This window comes from Zophobas morio, unplaced genomic scaffold (genome assembly GCF_036711695.1).
Source record: "Zophobas morio isolate AGI-343-1 ecotype UQ-CSIRO unplaced genomic scaffold, CSIRO_AGI_Zmor_V1 ptg000018l, whole genome shotgun sequence".
In the NCBI taxonomy this organism is placed as follows: domain Eukaryota; kingdom Metazoa; phylum Arthropoda; class Insecta; order Coleoptera; family Tenebrionidae; genus Zophobas; species Zophobas morio.
The window spans coordinates 2,574,211-2,593,622 of NW_026972123.1; the positions used below are offsets into that span (position 1 = coordinate 2,574,211).

Below are 19,412 nucleotides of genomic sequence, written 5' to 3' on the forward strand. Positions count from 1 at the left end.
CTGCAAATTTAGATCCATTTTGAACCCCTTTTTTTCGATAACACCAACCGTTTTTCCAGAATCGCCCACTGAAAAATCGCAATTTTTTAAAAAATTGAAATAATTCGATTTTACACCGAATTTTTCGAAAATACAGCTCTATCACCACAAACACGCTATATTTTTGGAATCTAAATCCCTGAATTTTTTAAGAATTTTTTTAATAAACAACTTTTGTTCATTCGCATCTTCGGAGACCCAAGTGTTTTATTTTTGAAAGATTTTAAGGAATCGTGGGTTCTGATGTTTATTTTTCAAAAAATTGTAAAGAATCTTATGGTATATCGTTTTTGGAAGAACCGGAAAACGCACGTACTTGACGATCCAAAAATCTTTCGAAAAATTTCAAGTGTCTCTGATCGTCAAGTGTTGTCTGGAATATTTTTCATGTGACGTAGTTTAGCCACGCCCCAGTGGAAATCCATTAGTAATATTCAATTCAATGGGGCAAAATAAGCGTTAAAAAAAGTAACAAAATTTATTTACATCTATGTACAGTAAAATTTACAACTTAACATTGTCAACACGCATTTCTTCACTGTGAAGTATTCCCTAAGAATAAGCCACCAGCATAATCCACAGGCTGCAGACCGTATTTATTAACAACACACAAACTAGCACCCTTGTCAGTTAACAATTTGACGATTTTATAGTGCCTATTTCGGCAAGCTTCGTGCAAAGGCACTTCGCCATTTTCGTCTACAGCATTCAGTTCGACGCCCTTCTCAATCAACAATCGCACAACCTCGAGATGGCCTTTAGCACAGGCCAGACGCAGCAGCATCTGTTTAAATGCGCCCTCTTTGTCCAAACAATGATCTACATCGTTGACAAAATTTACAACATCACTGCAGTTTTTCTGGTAATCTGGTGGTATCGAACAGAGGGCAAACTTATCTGCTATACTCGATTTATCAATTAGAAGCTCCACGACTCGACTGTGTTTGTTTTGATAAGCGAGCTGAAGCGGAGTTTGGTGATATTTATCCACAACATTAATTCGACTGCCTTTGTCAATCAAGAGTTCCACGACTGCGTAGTGTCCTTCTTCGGATGCTAGATGTATAGGGAGTTGTTTGTATTTGTTGACGACGTTAAGACTTTGACCCGCGTCTATCAAAAGCTTGACGATGTCAAAGTGACCTTGTCGACAAGCCGTGTGTATTGGCATTTCTCCAGACTTGTCTATGACATCCAAATTGACATGTTGATTGACTAGAATCTTTAGAATAGCATAAAATCCGCGTTCACAAGCATCATGAATTATAGAAGCGCCAGACTTGGTTGTCAGATTTATCGGCCCAGCAACTTCAAGCAATGCTTCAAACGTTTCGTCTCGTCGTCTGGAGTAGGCAACAAATATAGACGTCTTTCTGTGATTGTCGACCACGTCAGTTCTAGCACCTCTCTCGACCAAAATTTTGGCAACTGAAGAATATCCATACTTACACGCGTAATGCAGAGGCGTTTTGCCGAATTTGTCCCTAAAATTCACAAGCGCCCCCCCTCCAATCAACCACTCAACAGTATTTGCGTTGTCTTTTGAAACACGATGTAAGACACTTTTGCACTTGTAGTCCTCCAAACACAACTTTACTTCGTACTGGAGCAAAAGTACAACCCCTGACCAGTTATTCGTTTGGCAAACGTAATGTATCGGAGTTTTACCGTCTTCATCTAGAGTGTCCAAACGAACTCCTTCGTCGATCAAAAACCTCAACAAAACTTCGTCTTTTCGCAAACACGCCCCTTTGACAAAATCGTGATCGTAGCTTTTGAAACTGTCAAAGTTTTCGCTTCGTCGTAGTTGGCTGATTATGTTTCTTGATCCATGTTGTATTAACAGTTGACTGAACGATTCCATTGAGTGTAGTTCTTGGCAAATGTCAATTAAATCGTCGTAGTCAAAGGAGATGCAGTAACGCAAAATGGTGAAGACGTTGTCTTGGAATTTCTGTGTCTTGGTGTTGGTTGCTTTGGTTAGCAAAATTATGGGTAGCAATTTGAGACGTGTGCTACCATAAAAACGAGAATCACAGTTTAGAATTTCTTTTAGTTCTTCGTTAGTATACTTGGTGATCAAGAAATCTAGTATGGTGCGATTAACCGGTGGGTCTTTTTTGGAAAAAGGTGGCTTCGACACGACGTATTTGTTTTTAACGTTTTTGACATCCAGAGGGTGGTAGTTTTCGCACCAGGAACAAGCCACTTCGAGTGCGCTTCTCCCGCTTTCGTCTCTGCAGAGAAACTCGTCGTTTTGACAGTCTTCCAACAGATGCGGGTTTCTGTATAGGACTGCCCTGTGCACTGGAGAGTTTTTGGCCAAAATTAAATCCAAAAAAAATCGAATGTTGTAATATTTTTCGTCAAAAGTGAAGTTTGGTATGTGTGACGTTTTTTCCCAATGTTCAGCGAGGTACAAGGCAGCAAAGTATTCACCAAACGAGTTGTGGAAGAATTCTGGACCAAACTCAGCACTAGTGTTTATTATGAATCCAATAGGGTCTCTGATTTTTGTGACTTCTGTGGAGGTTCGGACAACGTCGTCTTCGAAGTATAGCTTCAAAGACGACTTCTTGTAGTAGTCGATTCGTTGATACTTTTCGTCAGTGATGCGTTGATAGACAATATCGTTCAGTGCTTTCGGGTCTCCCACACCCTCCTTGTCTCTAAAGTACACGTTAAACTTCTCTTCCACAAAGTATTTATACAAATCAGCTATCGAAAACACCTTGTTTAACAAAATTTTGTACTTTCGTTGATCTTTACGGACGAGTTCGGTCAACATGTAGAGTAGTAGAGGAATCCCCATTACGTCATTATGAGGAAACAACTGAATGTTGTTCTTTATTTTGGCGAAAATTTCATCTACTTCTTCCTCCGAACACTCTATGCGATTCCTGAGGTACTTTTTTTGTTCAAAGTCGCTCAATTTTCGCATTGTTCTCGACAACACGTTAAAGTGGGTTTCTAGATTTTGGCGAAGATGACACCTAGACGTAATCCAGTGCTTGGAACCGTCCACTTTGGACAAGTTGTTTATAATGTTTCTGGCTGTCTTAAAACTCACGTCGGACAACTCATCCAAACCATCCCAGAAGTATTTGACACGACCTTCTCCAGCCAGAACTTCAGCAACTTTGGAATCAAAACTGCCACTCTGGACTTCAATTGTGTTAAAAATGTACGTTTTAAAGTCCCCAGTGTCACCTCCTTCGCGAAAGTAGCTAGAATGATCTCGTCTAACATAGATGAGAATGCTCCAAATGGACGGAGGGCTGTTGTTTTGTAGAGTTTTCAAAAGCGTGGTTTTTCCCATACCAGGGTCACCGACCACGATATTGACACTACTTTCGTCTTCACACTCCATCAGTTTTGATTCCGCTATAAACAAAGTCGCTTTGTCTTCTAAGAAGTTGTTCAAGTTATCAATTTTTGGCGAGCTTCGGACCCATTCCAAGCCCGTGGAGTAAATATGGCGCAAATGGTGGCAGACACACCCACGAGGTACTTTGCCGCATAAAATGGAAAATTCGTCTTTTGATATGTCGTTTTCGCAAACTACGACGAACCGATCTAGTTTTATGTTTTGTTCTGTCAAAAACTGGTCCATGGTTATCAACGTAATATCAGGCAATCGATTCCCGACTATCAACTGGTACGTCGTATTTAAACAACTGATCACGATTAGTGTTTCTTGTAAATTAACTTCAGAGAAAATCTTGTATTTGACGATGTTCTTGGACAGAAACCTGAAGATGGGTGAAGGTGGAAGATCTTCCGGTCTACCAAGCAACAGTTCATGGTCCAACATTTCCACGAGTTTGTCCACGTTCAAAATATCTAGAATTTTCCCTTTCTTATCAATCAGTTCGTTCAGTTTAATCGCCGCTTTGCCTTGTATGGAGCAAGTAAACGTCGACGACACCCGTTTAAATAAAGTCGAATTGCGTTTTTTCAAATCTAACAGACTTCGAAAAACACGAAACGTAGAATAGCCAGTAGACGACTCGGCATTTGCCACAATGAACTTCTTTTTTTCACAAAGACAAATAGCTTTTTGAGTTGCGTCGTTGTCTTTGACAATCAAGGGACATTCGCCCATCAACCACAAGAACTTCGTCCACTCTTCGTCGTTGAGGTCGTCAAACGATCCCACAGATGGTCGAAAAATTTGGTACTGTCTTGCTTTCCGCAAGTATTCTCTAGTGTTTACCGACTGTCTCGTTGTCAAATGGTGCCAGAAGTTTTTGACACCCTGACAAGCACTTCCCGAAAGGAACGTAACGTCGAATTTTGAGATCGATTTTCTTAGTAAGGTGGCCTTTTTGTCCATGGGTTTTTCACCGAATTGTAGGAATTCTGCTGATGGTGACAATATCATTAAAGCGATGGCGTGTTTTATGAAAGATGAGTGCAAGGTGGTTTTCAAACTGGTATTTTTGCTCCACTTTTCCACAAATTCGGTGTACTTCCGATAAACGAGTTCGTCTTGACAACTGAAGCGCGACTTGAAAATGTCTTTGATTTTGTCTTTGACTTGGTCGACCGACTCGTGGTTAGTGATTAGGGTGAAGTGTTTAAAAAAATCGTCAAACTCGGGTGGACCTCTGTCTTTGACGGTAAACTTGACGTGGTTGTTGCTCTTTACTTTCTTTATTTTGACGACGAATTTAACTTCGTCGCTTTTTTCAATCGTTATTTCGTCTTTAACGATATCAAACTTCCTATTCGTGACAAGAAAGAAGTGGAAGGTGCCGCTAGTTTCAGACTTTTTGCGATATTCTTCAAAATACTTCAAAATGCTAAAATCCCCCTTTTTGGCTGTCAGTGCTTGTTTGGTCAAAATTCCCCCAGTGTTCGCGTACTTCAGCTGTACCGCATATTTTCCGTTTAGCTTATCGTCGCTAGAAATAACATCAAAGACCACGTCGTCCATGGCACCAAAGTCCGGATGGTTCGACCAGACGTTGAATTTTTCGATTTTTTCATTTTTGACTAGATTTAAGAGCAAATACGCAAGGTAGAGGTCTTCAAATTGGCCGCCTTCGTCGGTAGTACCGCTACGTTTTTTAAACACCTAGAACGTGTTTAGATGAAGAAAAAAATGCTTAATGGTAAAATTCGTATGACTTACCAGAGATGGATCATCTACGTTTAGCAAATTATAGTGAGGTGGGTTGTATAAGTCGTTATAAATCTGAAATTTTTCTGAATTTGAATTTCAGTTCGTTGATTTATATAAATTCTTACCCAGTCTGAAGTGGCGTTATTTTGTCGAGTTGACATGGTCATATACGGTTTTTAGTTTCTAGTGGCTTTCCTCTACTGGCACTCTGTAATGGCCATAAATTTGTATTTTTTTTTTTTAATAATAATAATTCATAAAATATGTAAGGTATAAGACGCTTGAAAAATGTTAATTTTGGTAGATCCTATGACTAACTGCGTGGACTGATCCGACTTAACCAATAAACGTGCTTAAGTATGTTACGGTTCTTTTTCGTCCATTAAGGTTATGTTTTAATTAAATTTCTTGCTTTTCAAGCTTTGAATTGTTAAATAAATGTGAAATGAATGTAGAAGAAGAAATTTCATTGAACAGAAATGTGCTATGTTTAGTAGGTCAACCGCCTTTTCACACTTTTCTGATCAGCTGTTGCAACTTATGGAATCGAGAAGCTTTTGTGCGATTTGGCATACTTACGTGTAGCAAATTATATAATTTTATTTGTTTTGTGAAATGTGGAACATTGAAAGGAAGCATATTGTGGTTTTTAGGTTATGGATCTATGTTTTTACGCCAGACCTTGGCTTTCGAACTTTTGGTCTGGTGTATAGTGGGTTGCAGCGTTATTCAACCAGTTTTGCTACTTTTTATTTTCTTATCCCAAACAATATAACTGTTAGAAAACTCAATAATACCACCAACCGTTTTAGCACGTAAATGTCGATGGTCAGCGTTAAAAAAGGCACTGTATAATAAATTAGAATAAAAAATATTAGACAGAACATTCATCACCTTTGAAGGGCAAATAAATCTGCTTAACACTAATTATTCTTAATTCTTTGTAAAAAACTTGTTCGAAAGTTGTTTCGACAGAACTTTTCTCGCAAGAAAAAAAAATATGAATACAGTGATAAATCATAAGTAAAAATCATATTTGGCACATTTTGGGTAGAATTTATTTGGCAAAATTTTGAGATGACATCATAAACAGATAATTTTGATTAAAAATTTATTATGGTTACCATAACCAACATCTGTAAGATTTCAAAGCCTTCGGTTTCGCAGCTTCAAACTGGAAAATGTTGTTTCATAATTTTGATTCTTTTTCTAAAAATCTGGACGTCTCGGGTAAAAACTCAACACAGAGTCATAGGACTATGTTATCTTATTCAATTTTTCATTTCCTTTGTTTTTTGTTGTTTCTTTCGATTTTACAATTTTTCGCTTATTCAATTTTTCAAATTTTCAGATTTGATTTTCACTTTTTACATTTTTCAAGTTTTTATTATACTTACACTTTTTCGTTTTTTTATTTTTGATTTTTCAATTTTAGTTTGTCGACATCCAAATTTTCCAATTTTTCAATTCCCCGATTTTAATTTTGCATTTTCCTGATTTTTAATTTTTCATTTTCTCGATTTTATGCCACAATTTTTTGTTTTCTCATTTCCTTAATTTCTGTTGTTTCTTTAGATTTTCAAATTTTTTGTTTATTCAGTTTTTCAAATTTTCAGGCCAATCGATTCCAGTTCGTCGATTTTGCAATTTTTAAATCTATCAGTTTGCAGTTTTTGAGTTTCCAGCCCTTTTTTACTTTTTGGATTTTCAATTTTTCGTTAAACTTTAGATTTTTCAAATTTTTTTTCAACTTTTCGATGTTTTAATTTTTCTTTTTTAAAATTTTTCAATTTTTTTATTTCTCGATTCATTGAATTCAGATGTTTGGCTGTTTTGATTGTTCAATTTCTCAATTTATCAATTTCTCAATTTTTTTCTATTTCTCGATATTTCGATTTTTGGATTTCTCGGTTTTTCGATGTTTCGATTTTTCAGTTTTCAACTTTTTTTTATTCTGGAGTTTCGATTTTTTGATTTTCCAGTTCTCAGTTTTAATTGTTGTCATTTTCAATTTTTCGTTTCCTCAATTTTTCAAGTTCTCGATTTTTATTTTTCATTTTCCCGATTTTTTTAATTTTTATCTTCCCGAGTTTGTCACAAATTTTCATTTTTTCAATTCCTTTATTTTTTGTTGTTTCTTTCGATTTTTCAATTTTTTGAATTTTCAGTTCGTCTATTTTTCAATTTTTAAATTTTTCACTTTGCAATTTTTGGATTTCCAGTCTTCCGACTTTCCAATTTCTTTAATTTTCAATATTTCTATCTCATAATACATATTTCTTTTTTTTTTGATTTTTCACTTTTTCGATTCTTAAGATTTTTCAAGTTTTCATTTTCTAATTTTTCGTTTTTTATTTTGGATTTTTCAATTTCTCGACTTCCAAAATTTTCGATTTTTCGTTTCTTCAATTTTTCGGTTTGCATCACTTTTTCAATTTGGCAATTTTTCAGTATTACAAATTTTCATTTTTCGATTTTTCAGTTTCTCAAGTTTTAATTTTTCCCTTTTCCAAATTTTTTGTTTCCGATTTTTATTTTTCATTTTTCCGATTTTTTAATTTTCACTTTTGATTGTATATCACAATTTTGATTTTTTTGATTTCCTTTATTTTGTGTTGTTTCTTTCGATTTTACAATTTTTCCTTTATTAAATTTTTCAAATTTTCAGGTTTTTAGCAATTTTTCTTCAAATTTTCAAGTTTGATTTTCACTTTGTACATTTTCAAGTTTTTATTATGCACTTTTTGGTTTTTTTATTTTTGATTTTTCAATTTCACAATTTGTCGACTTCCAAATTTTCCAATTTTTCAATATTACAATTTCTCATTTTTCCATTTTTCACATTCTCGATTTTTAATTTTTCCCTTTTTCAATTTTCCGTCCCCTCAATTTTTCAACTCCCCGATTTTAATTTTGCATTTTCCTGATTTTTTATTTTTCATTTTCTCGATTTTATATCACAATTTTTTGTTTTTTCATTTTCTTAATTTTTGTTGTTTCTTTCGATTTTCCAAGTTTCCGCTTATTCAATTTTTCAAATTTTCAGGCCAATCGATTCCAATTCGTCGATTTTCCGATTTTTAAAGTCTTCAGTTTGCAGTTTTTGGGTTTCCACACCTTTTTTACATTTTGGATTTTCAATTTTTCGTTAAACTTTAGATTTCTCAAATTTTCGACAGTTTTATACTTCGATTTCTTAATTTTGTTTCAACTTCTCGATGTTTTAATTTTTCTTTCTTAAAATTTTTCAATTTTTTTTTATTTCTCGATTTATCGAATTCAGATGTTTGGATGTTTTGATTGTTCAATTTCTCAATTTATCAATTTCTTAATTTTTTTCTATTTCTCGATGTTTCGATTTTTGGGTTTCTCGGCTTTTCGATTTTCCAATTTTTCGATGTTTCGATTTTTTAGTTATCTGATTTTTCAATTTTTTTAAATTCTGGAGTTTTGATTTTTTGATTTTCCAGTTCTTCAATATTTCTATTTTCGAATTTTTCAAATTTTGACGTTGCTAAATTTTCAGTTTTCCGATTTTTCAATTAATATATTTTGTTTTGATTTTCTCGTTTCTCAAATTAGCAGTTTCGATTTTTGGATTTTTCGGTTGACTAATTTTTTAATTTCTCAATTTTGGATATTTGTTTCAGTTTTAGGATTTTTCAATATTTCTATTTTTCGACTTTTCGATTTTTTATTTTTTGGATTTTCAGTTTTTCGTTTTTAAACTTTAGATTTTTCAATTTTCGACTGTTTTATATATACTTATTTCGATTTCTGAATTTTTCTTTTTTCCGAATTTTTTATTTTTCGGTTTTTCAATGTTTTTTGTCTCAGTTTTTGAATTTTTCGATTTTTCGATTTTTGAATTATCCGATTTTTCGATTTTCCAATTTTTTAAATTTTCAAGTTTTGACGTTTCTGAATTTTCAGTTTTCAGATTTTTTAAACCCATTTACTATGTACCAGTGGCGACTCGTGACCTTTTGAAATGGGGGAGGCACTTTTCGTTTTGCCATGAACATTTTTTTTATTAATAAATCGAGGGTGGCTCTCCCTAAATTTTTCACTACAATTTTATTCAATTTTATTGTCGTAAGACACAGGACGATTTTTTATTGAATATTCAACTGAATTCATTAATTTTATTAAAAATTGAATCACTGATAATTGTCAAATACAGCGACTAGAGGCGCGGTTTCCATGGCAACGCTGTAAAGCGAGATAAAGAAATTAGTTTTGACAGTCATGAAACAAACTTCCGGATGATGTTTTAAATATTGAAAATTACTATTTTGTTATCTCAAATCACAACTTTGGGTTCTAAAGGTTTTTAAAGTAAAAATTGAACTTTCTTTTAAGGCTTCTGTTATATTTTTCAAAATACAAACTAACGAACGCAGACGAATTTTAGCACTGTACTTTGTTGCAGTTGCTACGACTTAATGATTCAGTTCAGTTCGAAGTATCACTGTTACGACAAAACAATAATTGTAGTAACCGTCAATTATACGCATTATTACTGGTAATTTGCAACTTAAGTAGTTGCGGCATTTAGTTCTCGTTACAAAATTGACGCAAAAACGATGAATGTATGAATCTGTACCTATATACAGGGTTATGATAAAGTAATATAAAAAGTGCAGTATTTGTTAAAAACAATGGTCGAAGGATTTTGTTTTTGCAATTTTTTGTTTCATTTTTTCGATTTCAAATTTTTCGAGTTTTCAACTTTGGAATTTTTCAATTTCTAGATTGCAAAATCTAGAATTTCTCGAGTTTTCAATTTTTAATTTTTCCATTTGCAATTTTTCGTTTCAGTTTTTTATTTGCTTTTTATTTTTGTTCCGATTTTTGTCTTTCCAATTCCACTTTTTTTCAATTTTTCGTTTCGTCAATTTTTTCAAATTTTTGTTTTTTGAGTTTCTGTATTATAATATCTCTTGCTGTTTACGCCAAAAAATTGTTGAAAGAAAACTTTGTACATAAAGAAAAAAAAATTAAGCCCTACCCACCAGCCCCGATCTCAATTGTTATGAGTTATTCATTTCTAATCAGACCGAGGGGCGGAGTTTAATTGTGACATCAAAGTTTTTCTAGAAAATCCTATCATTTTAAAAACATGTTTCATATGGTAATTTCTTCTCGAGACATGCGAATTTTGCAACCAAGCTCCACCCTTCAGCTCACGATGAATAAAACATAAACTTTTTCGTTTTTTTATTTTTGATTTTTTTATTTTACAGTTTCTTGACTTCTAAATTTTTCGATTTACAATTTTTCGATATTACCGTTTCCCATTTTTCGATTTTTCACATTCTGAATTTTTAATTATTGTCATTTTTAATTTTTTATTTCTTCAATTTTTCAAGTTCTCGATTTTTTTAATTTTTATTTTCCCGAGTTTGTCACAAATTTTCATTTTTTCAATTCCTTTAGTTTTTGCTGTTTCTTTCGATTTTTCAATTTTTCGTTTCTTCAAATTTTCGAATTTTCAGTTTCACAATTTTTCTTTCCACAATTTTTCATATTCCCGATTTTTATTTTTCAATGTGGCGAATTTTTAATTTTTATTTTCTCAATTGTTTTCAGGCTTTGAATTACCAGTTCGTCCATTTTTCAATGTTAAAATTTTTCACTTTGCAGTTTTTGGATTCCCAGTTCCCGATTTTTAAATTTCTTTAATTTTAAATATTTCTATTTCATAATACATATTTCTTTTTTTTTTTTATTTTTCACTTTTTCGATTCTTAAGATTTTTCAAGTTTTCATTTTGTAATTTTTCGTTTTTTATTTTTGATTTTTCAATTTTACAATTTCTCGAATTCAATTATTCGGTTTGCATCAGTTTTTCAATTTGGCAATTTTTCAATGTTACAGATATTCATTTTTTGATTTTTCAGTTTCTCAATTTTTAATTTTTCCCTTTTCCAATTTTTTGTTTTCGATTTTTAAATTTCATTTTCCCGATTTTTTAATTTTCACTTTTTTGTTTGTATATCACAATTTTGCTTTTTTTGATTTCCTTTATTTTTTGTTGTTTCTTTCGATTTTACAATTGTTCTTTTATTAAATTTTTCAAATTTTCAGGTTTTTAGCAATTTTTCTTTAAATTTTCAAGTTTGATTTTCACTTTGTACATTTTCAAGTTTTTATTATACACTTTTTCGTTTTTTTATTTTTGATTTTTCAATTTTACAATTTGTCGACTTCCAAATTTTCCAATTTTTCAATATTACAATTTCTCATTTTTCCATTTTTCACATTCTCGATTTTTAATTGTGCCCTTTTTCAATTTTTCGTCCCCTCAATTTTTCAACTCCCCGATTTTTATTTTGCATTTTCCTGATTTTTTATTTTTCATTTTCTCGATTTCATATCACAATTTTTTGTTTTTTCATTTCCTCAATTTTTGTTGATTTTTCAATTTTTCGTTTCTTCAATTTTTCGAATTTTCAGTTTCTCAATTTTTCGTTTCCACAATTTTTCATATTCCCGATTTTTATTTTTCAATGTGGCGAATTTTTAATTTTTATTTTCTCAATTGTTTTCAGGCTTTGAATTTTCAGTTCGTCCATTTTTCAATTTTAAAATTTTTCACTTTGCAGTTTTTGTATTTCCAGTTTCCGATTTTCCAATTTCTTTAATTTTAAATATTTCTATTTCATAATACATATTTCTTTTTTTTTGATTTTTCACTTTTTCGATTCTTAAGATTTTTCAAGTTTTCATTTTGTAATTTTTCGTTTTTTATTTTTGATTTTTCAATTTTACAATTTCTCGACTTCAATTTTTCGGTTTGCATCAGTTTTTCAATTTGGCGATTTTTCAATATTAAAGATTTTCATTTTTCGATTTTTCAGTTTCTCAATTTTTAATTTTTCCCTTTTCCAATTTTTCATATCACAATTTTGCTTTTTTTGATTTCCTTTATTTTTTGTTGTTTCTTTCGATTTTACAATTGTTTCTTTATTAAATTTTTCAAATTTTCAGGTTTTTAGCAATTTTGCTTTAAATTTTCAAGTTTGATTTTCACTTTGTTTTTATTATACACTTTTTCGCTTTTTAATTTTTGATTTTTCAATTTTATAATTTGTCGACTTCCAAATTTTCCAATTTTTCAATATTACAATTCCTCATTTTTTCATTTTTCACATTCTCGATTTTTAATTGTGCCCTTTTTCAATTTTTCAACTCCCCGATGTTTGGATGTTTTGATTGTTCAATTTCTCAATTTATCAATTTCTCAATTTTGTTCTATTTCTCGATGTTTCGATTTTTGGATTTCTTGGTTTTTCGATTTTCCAATTTTTTGATGTTTCGATTTTTCACTTTTTTTAAATTCTGGAGTTTCGATTTGTCGATTTTTCAGTTTTTCTATTTTTTAAGTTTTAGATTTTCGAATTTTTTTTTATTCTTTGATGTTTGGATTTCTCCATTTTTCTATTTTACAATTTTTCAAATTTTGACGTTGCTAAATTTTCAGTTTACCAATTTTTCGATTAATACATATATTTTTTTATTTTCCAGTTACAACTGTGTTATATATATTTCGATTTGTGAATTTTTCGGATTTTCAGTTCTTGCATATTTTAATTTTTCTTTTTTGGAATTTTTTTATTTTTCGATTTTTCAATTTTTTGAGAGCTCGATTTATCAAGATTCCGATGTTTCGATGCTTTGATTGTCTCAGTTTTTGAATTTTTCGATGTTTCAATTTTTCGATTTATCGGTTTTTCGTTTTTTTACTTTTCGGCTTTTCGATTTTTCAATTTTCCAATTTTTTAAATTTTCAAGGTTTGACGTTTCTGAATTTTCAGTTTTCCGATTTCTCAGTTAATCTATTTTTTGATTTTACCATTTTCGACTTGCCAAGGTTTCGATTTTTCAGGCTCCAGATTTTTCAACTTTTCGATTCTTTAGGTTTGGAGTTTTTCGGCTTTTCGATTTCCCAATTTTGCCAAAAATTCATCACAATCGAGGAGGGGTGGGTGGGCGGGGCTTATATTTATCTATTTTTTCTTAATAAGAATTGTAAAACCGGAAGAAACATTGAAAAAATAAAAGAAACGAAACGAAAAATCGTGAATAAAATCAAGAAAATGAAAAATAAGAATAAAGGACTTGAAAATTGAGGAAACAGAAAATTGAAAAATCGAAAAATTTGCAAGCGTGAAATTGAAAAATTGAAAAAATTGGGGTCGGTTTATGAAAAGCGAATTAAATATTGAATCCTCGATTAATTTAACATAGGATGAAAATGTAGAATATGAGCCCGTGATTGGTAAAACATGCACGTTGCATAGCAACGGATCACAAGTAAAATTAATCGCGATTAACTTATAATTCTATATATCAACTGGAAGAACATTTTCCAATCGCATCATACTCTGGTTTTAAGTTAATATATAATTAAAACAGTTGCAAAAATGGGCTACAATAACAAGGTTAATGAAGCAATTAAACAGCATGGAAAATTTTTAATAAAAAAAACAAGGAGAAAATAATTCCCTGTCGTGTTCGTTATTTCTGCGTCATCCACTTGCAACGTGGAACAACCTGTAATTCATGTTTCACCATTTGTAATTGAAAACAGTGTTTAATCTACATCCATCACGATGCTTGCTTGGATTCTGACAATTCTGGTCACAATTATTTTAATGAGAGCGTTGTCCAACCAATGGCGAATTTTATATTATTCTTTTAAAATCCCTGGACCACTGGCTATCCCTCTAGTAGGGAGTTTTTTCCTCATCACCATGCCAAAAAAAGGTAAAAATTGTGATTAGAGCAAAATTTTTTTTAAGCAGAATTCTGTTCCAGGTATAATAAACGTTTTAAAAGAAAAATGTAAGTGGTATTATCCCCTGTGTAAGATCTGGGCAGGTCCGGAATTGTACGTTTTCACAAATAGGCCGCAGGATGTGGAAACCGTGTTGACCACATTTTTAGAAAAGTCCAGTGTTTATAGGCTTTTCGACGATGTTGCAAAAGATACTCTTTTGACAGAGAATGGTAGAAAATGTGGTTTAGTGATATTTGTCTAAAATCAACCCCTTTTAGCCTTTTTGTGGAAAGTCAACAGGAAATCACTAGATCCCTCCTTCAATATACAACTTTTAAATTCATTCCATGACTCACATGTCGAATACAGCAAACGTCTTGTAAATATTTTGGAAAATACTACTGGGACCGAACAGACGGATTTGATAACAGAAGTGTGGAAGATAATTCTGGACAATCTTATAGGTAGATAATATACTACCATATTCCCTTTTATTGTAATTTATACTTTCTACCTACCTACAATAGCTTTATTTTTAACAGAAACCATGACATGCACCCAACCATCTTTGCTCCCAAAAAGATACGATTTTATCAAAGCAGCGGTAGAGTAAGTTACCCATTTATCTAAACCCACATTTTGGTTAAAAACAACTTAATGGGATAAAACTTGGCACCTTTTCTTGTTTCAGACCTGGCGACGTATTTGTCCAAAAAGCGTTCAAATTCTGGCTCCTTATCGATTTTTTTTGGAAACGTTCGAATTTGTTTCAAAAAAACGCTTTTTATTGCGAACAGGAACGTGTATTACCCGGTGACGTAAGCAGTTTTACAGATGAAAAAAAAAGAATTTTATCTAATGATCGTAGGTTTTGAATCTGGTGGAACGTGCATATGAATCTAAAAATTTTGAAAGTAAGTATCGAATGCAATCGTTCTAGCTGGCTGCAGAATGGTTTGAGAAGTTTTTTTTTTTTAGATAACCCGATGAGGGAAAAATGTTTTCTACCCCACTTGGTTAAACTAAGCCGGGAGACGAATGCAATTTCGAGGAATAAAATTGTCTCTGAAATTGTCATTATGTTCAGTGCTGGCTCTGAAACCTCAGCTGTGACGCTTACTTCAGCTCTAATGTTCTTAGGAATGAATCCTGATATTCAGGTAAAACCTCTAAAATTTTTGTTTCCTTAATAAGTATTTATAATAAATATCGCGTCTTCTACTAGGACAAGGTTTACGAAGAAATCATTTCAGTTCTTGGAGTTACAGAAGCGGATCCAACTCTAGCAGACCTTAATCGTTTGGACCTCGTAGAGCGGGTCCTTAAAGAAACAATGAGACTAATTCCAGTTGTTCCGATAATCAGTAGAAAAATCGACTGGGATATCAAATCAGGTACATTTTGAACCCCTGTATTTCACATTTATGTCATTTTACTGTGTTTCCATAGATTCGTATGTCTACCCAGCTGGTTCTAACGTTGTCATTCCAATTATATCCCTACATAACGATTTTCGCGTCTGGCCAGAACCAGAAAAGTTCGATCCAGACAGATTTTTACCCGAAGAAGTCGAGAAAAGACACCGCTGTTCTTACATTCCTTTCAGCTATGGTGCCAGAAATTGCATTGGTTTGTATCTGTTTCTACGAAGTTTGGTTTTTAAAATCGATTGCAGGTTGGAAGTACGGCATGATGTCAATGAAAGTCTATCTGACCATGCTCATTCAAAAGTTTCACGTTAAAACTTTAGAACCGAAACCAATGGACGAAATACAATTGGAGTACATGGTGGTGTCGAGACCCAAGAACGTACGTTTAGTATTCGAGAAAAGAAAGTAATTAGTGTCAGTGTAATTTGTAATTAGAAATGGAAAATATATTTTTGGAGAAGCATATTTTGCTGTTTTTAATATTTATAAAAATTATCGGCAAGAATTTTCGTTTATCATATTTATGTCTTGAAACAGGTTTTAAAATATGGTCATTTAAGCCAAAATGCACAACAGAGAAAATTCGGTCGAAATGTTTTTCATTTTTCCTTCCCGGTTTCTTAATTAGGTATGCGTTTATCAATTTTTTTGATTTTTATATTCTTCGATTTTTCAGATAATCTTTGATTTTTCTAATTCTTAATTTACCGATTCTTTAAGTTTCTATTTTTAGATCTTTCAATTTTCGCTTCAATTTTTCGATTTGCAAAGTTATTTCGATTTTTTAATTTCTCGACTTTTATTTTTTGATTTTTCAATTATGCGTTACTTCAATTTTTCCAACAAAACGCTATATTTTTGGAATCAGAATGTCGAGATTTATGTCCCTGAATTTTTTCGCAATTTTTACACAACTTTTTTAAAATTGAAATTTTTTCAATGGTCCCCCCCCTCTTCAAATTTCGGCCAATTTTTGACATTTTTGAAACTTAACTAAGTACATGGTCGAAAATTGGTGGAATTTTTCGTATTTTAATATACTTCAAACAACGATTCTGGAAAAACCATTGGATTTATCGAAGAAGTGAAAGCGGATATGACTTCTGCGGCTTGAAATCTACAAGAAAATGTGTTAAGTGAAAATTCGAAAATTTCGTTGAAAATTGGTCGAAAATTGGTGGTATTTTGCATATTTTTGTATACTTCAAACGACGATTCTGGAAAAACCATTGGATTTATCGAAGAAGTGAAAGCGGAGATGAATTCTGCGGCCCAAAATCTACAAGAAAATGTGTTTATTAAAATTTCGAAAATTTCGTTGAAAATTGGTCGAAAATTGGTGGTATTTTGCATATTTTTGTATATTTCAAAGGACGATTATGGAAAAACCATAGGAGTTATCGAAGAAATGGAAGCGGATATGACTTCTGCGGTCCGAAATCTACAAGAAAATGTATTTAGTGAAATTTCGAAAATTTCGTTGAAAATTAGTCGAAAATTTGTGTTATTTCGCATATTTTTGTATACTTCAAAGGACGATTCTGGAAGAACCATTGGAGTTGTCGAAGAAATGAAAGCGGAAATGACTTCTGCGGCCCGAAATATACAAGGAAATGTATTTAGTGAAATTTCGTTTTTCGAAAATGTTACTCCGTGACCATCAACACCCTGTATTTTTGGAATCAGCAAGTCGAGATCTACATACGTGCCTGAATTTTTTACAATTTTTAAACCACTTTTTATACCTATATATTTCTTTTTGATTAACCGTGTTCGGTTTTTCTTGTTTTAAAAGTGTTTTTTTTTTATAATTGAACAGTGAAAATATTATATTTTTCTGTTGTAATTAATGGTTTTAAATATTACAAACATACATTCTCTGGACAAGTTTTCTAAAATCTTATCTTTTGAGGAATACCCTTGGGGATTTTTCTTTCTAGTTGTTTTCAGATTTTTTCAGAAACGTTGCGTTTTCTTATGCAGAACATTTAACTTACTTAATTTAACGAGTCACACCCATTTTAGTAACCCAATCTAGAACACTCAGTATATTTTTCTAAAATATTTAATCACACTTCTTAGTTATTTCAGGGGAGGGTGATATTTTTTCGTTGATAATAATTTTCAAATGAAATTTTTATAGCCATAAAATTAGTTTTTAAATTCCGCTTCAACACTGTGGCCCCCCGAAAACTCAAATTGTAAAAAATTATTAACGCCCCTATAACAAAAGTAAAAAAAAAAACTAAAAAAAAAATCCGCCCCCGCACGTCAAAAACAATCGAACAAATTCCCAGTTGACAAATTCTCAAATGTCAACCATCCCCAGCTGTTCCTGCAATGTGCAAACTGGGGCCGTAATCACTCAGATCTAGGCCCCTAAATACTCAGCCGTCTCTCACGACCACCCCCACTTCACACCACCCCGAATCGGCGTAAGTTTCATTCATCACTTTCCGAAAAATCGCAGTGATAATTTTTAGGTTATGGCGAACGGCTCGACCCGGCGAATCCTAGTCGAGACGAAAAACCTATCCAAGGACCCGCCCCCGGGCATCAGCGCCACCCCCGACGACAGCAACTGCCGCTACTTCCACATCGTGATGGCCGGGCCCCAGGGCTCGCCCTACGAAGGCGGACTGTTTCGGCTGGAGCTCTTCCTCCCTGAGAACTACCCTCTGTCGCCGCCGAACGTGCGCTTCCTGACCAAGATCTATCACCCCAACATCGACAAGCTGGGGAGGATTTGTCTGGATATTTTGAAGGACCAGTGGTCCCCGGCGCTTCAGATAAGGACTGTTTTGTTGTCGATACAGGCGCTGTTGAGCAGTCCCAACCCGGATGACCCCCTGGCCAACGACGTGGCGTACACGTGGAAGACTAGGACGAGTGAGGCGATTATTCGGGCGAAGGACTGGACGAGGATTTATGCCATGGAGTAGTTGTGTATGTGTTTTGTTATTGAATTAAACGTGGTTGAAGCAATGTCGGTGTATTTTGCGATAGAACAATGCAGTAGGTACACAACAGTGGAGAAAATGATTTAATATTTAAAGCTCTAGCAGGCCATGAAATTCATTTTTAAAACATTGGCGTTGGCGTTGCTTTATCTGACAGTTGTCGTGTTGCCAACGTAATTTTTTTAACACTAAATTTCAAGGCTTGCTAGAGAACCTTTTTTATCATATGGTACAGTTTACCCAGAATAAGGTTCTCTGATAACTTGGACAGTTCAGAGGATGTAGAAATTGTACCTGGATTCATTAAAATGAATAAAACAAATTCTAGAAAAGTGTAACTTCGCTACTACGACCAGTATGTTGAATTTTGTTGTATATTCTTCATTGTCTAATTTCTTCCCAATTCCGAAAATAATCCGGAAAAAAAGTATGTCTCTACGAGTACGAGTATATAGTGAAAAATTAAAAAAAAAACATGACGACGACGAATAGTCATAAATCATCACAAAGCCAGCTTGATGTAGAATCTTCGTATTTCCTTTGTTTTTTTTTTTTTGAACGTATGACGTAGCTAACATCATACATACAACTTGTGTTGTGATTGGGTTACCAACGATCTCGCGTTTCAACATTGCCTAAATTGTACTTTGTTTCGATTTTCCGTTCCAAGATACGAAAATTATGTGATAGAGGTATTTAGAATCAAACCTTTTTAGAAAATTCGTTCAGAGAATGTTTTCACGTGTAGTCCAAAGCGTGTATAATTGGTTGCATACACACAATTTCTATATTCCTAATTTTTAAAATTGTTAGTTGAAGCATCACAATGGAATAGTTGTTCAGTGATCCTTGGATATGCGCTGTAGAAAATGTTTAGAAATATGTAAACAATAAAATATTAAAATTTCAATTACAAGTGAAATGTGCCGGTGAACATAAACATATTTATATTTAATCGGCGTTTATTACAGAAATCTGTAATATGCCATTCAATTTTTTTTTTCGTTCTGCGTTCTGCTGCATTTATTTGCGGAACAAAAAATAAAGTAAGATGCGGTAATAAAATACAG

General features: G+C 32.8%; 3 protein-coding genes across 3 annotated transcripts; 2 read left to right on the forward strand and 1 right to left on the reverse strand.

The window, feature by feature from the left end:
• Positions 1 to 498: 498 nt before the first annotated feature.
• LOC135130937 (uncharacterized) lies at positions 499 to 5,853 on the reverse strand. The gene is made up of 4 exons (XM_064058408.1): positions 5,747 to 5,853; positions 5,293 to 5,375; positions 5,177 to 5,239; positions 499 to 5,119 (listed from the first exon to the last, which is right to left on the reverse strand). The coding sequence occupies exons 2-4, from the start codon at positions 5,332 to 5,334 to the stop codon at positions 575 to 577; spliced, it is 4,650 nt and encodes a 1,549-aa protein (XP_063914478.1). The 5' UTR covers positions 5,335 to 5,375; positions 5,747 to 5,853; the 3' UTR covers positions 499 to 574.
• A 7,932-nt stretch (positions 5,854 to 13,785) lies between these two features.
• On the forward strand, positions 13,786 to 15,831 carry LOC135130771 (cytochrome P450 4C1-like). Its single transcript, XM_064058192.1, has 10 exons — positions 13,786 to 13,939; positions 13,991 to 14,182; positions 14,231 to 14,416; positions 14,495 to 14,561; positions 14,644 to 14,770; positions 14,821 to 14,866; positions 14,931 to 15,112; positions 15,178 to 15,346; positions 15,402 to 15,581; positions 15,628 to 15,831. Exons 1-10 carry the CDS (start codon positions 13,786 to 13,788, stop codon positions 15,789 to 15,791), a joined length of 1,467 nt encoding a protein of 488 aa, XP_063914262.1. The 3' UTR covers positions 15,792 to 15,831.
• Positions 15,832 to 17,656: 1,825 nt separating this feature from the next.
• Positions 17,657 to 18,367, forward strand: LOC135130857 (ubiquitin-conjugating enzyme E2 N-like). The gene is made up of 2 exons (XM_064058301.1): positions 17,657 to 17,817; positions 17,866 to 18,367. The coding sequence occupies exon 2, from the start codon at positions 17,869 to 17,871 to the stop codon at positions 18,322 to 18,324; it is 456 nt and encodes a 151-aa protein (XP_063914371.1). The 5' UTR covers positions 17,657 to 17,817; positions 17,866 to 17,868; the 3' UTR covers positions 18,325 to 18,367.
• Positions 18,368 to 19,412: the final 1,045 nt, after the last annotated feature.

What these genes read in the sequence shown, in the direction of transcription:
- LOC135130857 (XM_064058301.1), top strand. Translation starts at nt 17,869, where the DNA reads ATGGCGAACGGCTCGACCCGGCGAATCCTAGTCGAGACGAAAAACCTA.
- LOC135130937 (XM_064058408.1), bottom strand. Translation starts at nt 5,334, where the DNA reads ATGACCATGTCAACTCGACAAAATAACGCCACTTCAGACTGG. An exon ending in ATAACGCCACTTCAGACTGG is followed by an intron (nt 5,240 to 5,292) that starts GTAAGAATTTAT and finishes GAAAAATTTCAG; the next exon opens with ATTTATAACGACTTATACAA. An exon ending in ACGTAGATGATCCATCTCTG is followed by an intron (nt 5,120 to 5,176) that starts GTAAGTCATACG and finishes AACACGTTCTAG; the next exon opens with GTGTTTAAAAAACGTAGCGG.
- LOC135130771 (XM_064058192.1), top strand. Translation starts at nt 13,786, where the DNA reads ATGCTTGCTTGGATTCTGACAATTCTGGTCACAATTATTTTAATGAGA. An exon ending in AACGTGTATTACCCGGTGAC is followed by an intron (nt 14,771 to 14,820) that starts GTAAGCAGTTTT and finishes TAATGATCGTAG; the next exon opens with GTTTTGAATCTGGTGGAACG. An exon ending in CGACTGGGATATCAAATCAG is followed by an intron (nt 15,347 to 15,401) that starts GTACATTTTGAA and finishes GTGTTTCCATAG; the next exon opens with ATTCGTATGTCTACCCAGCT.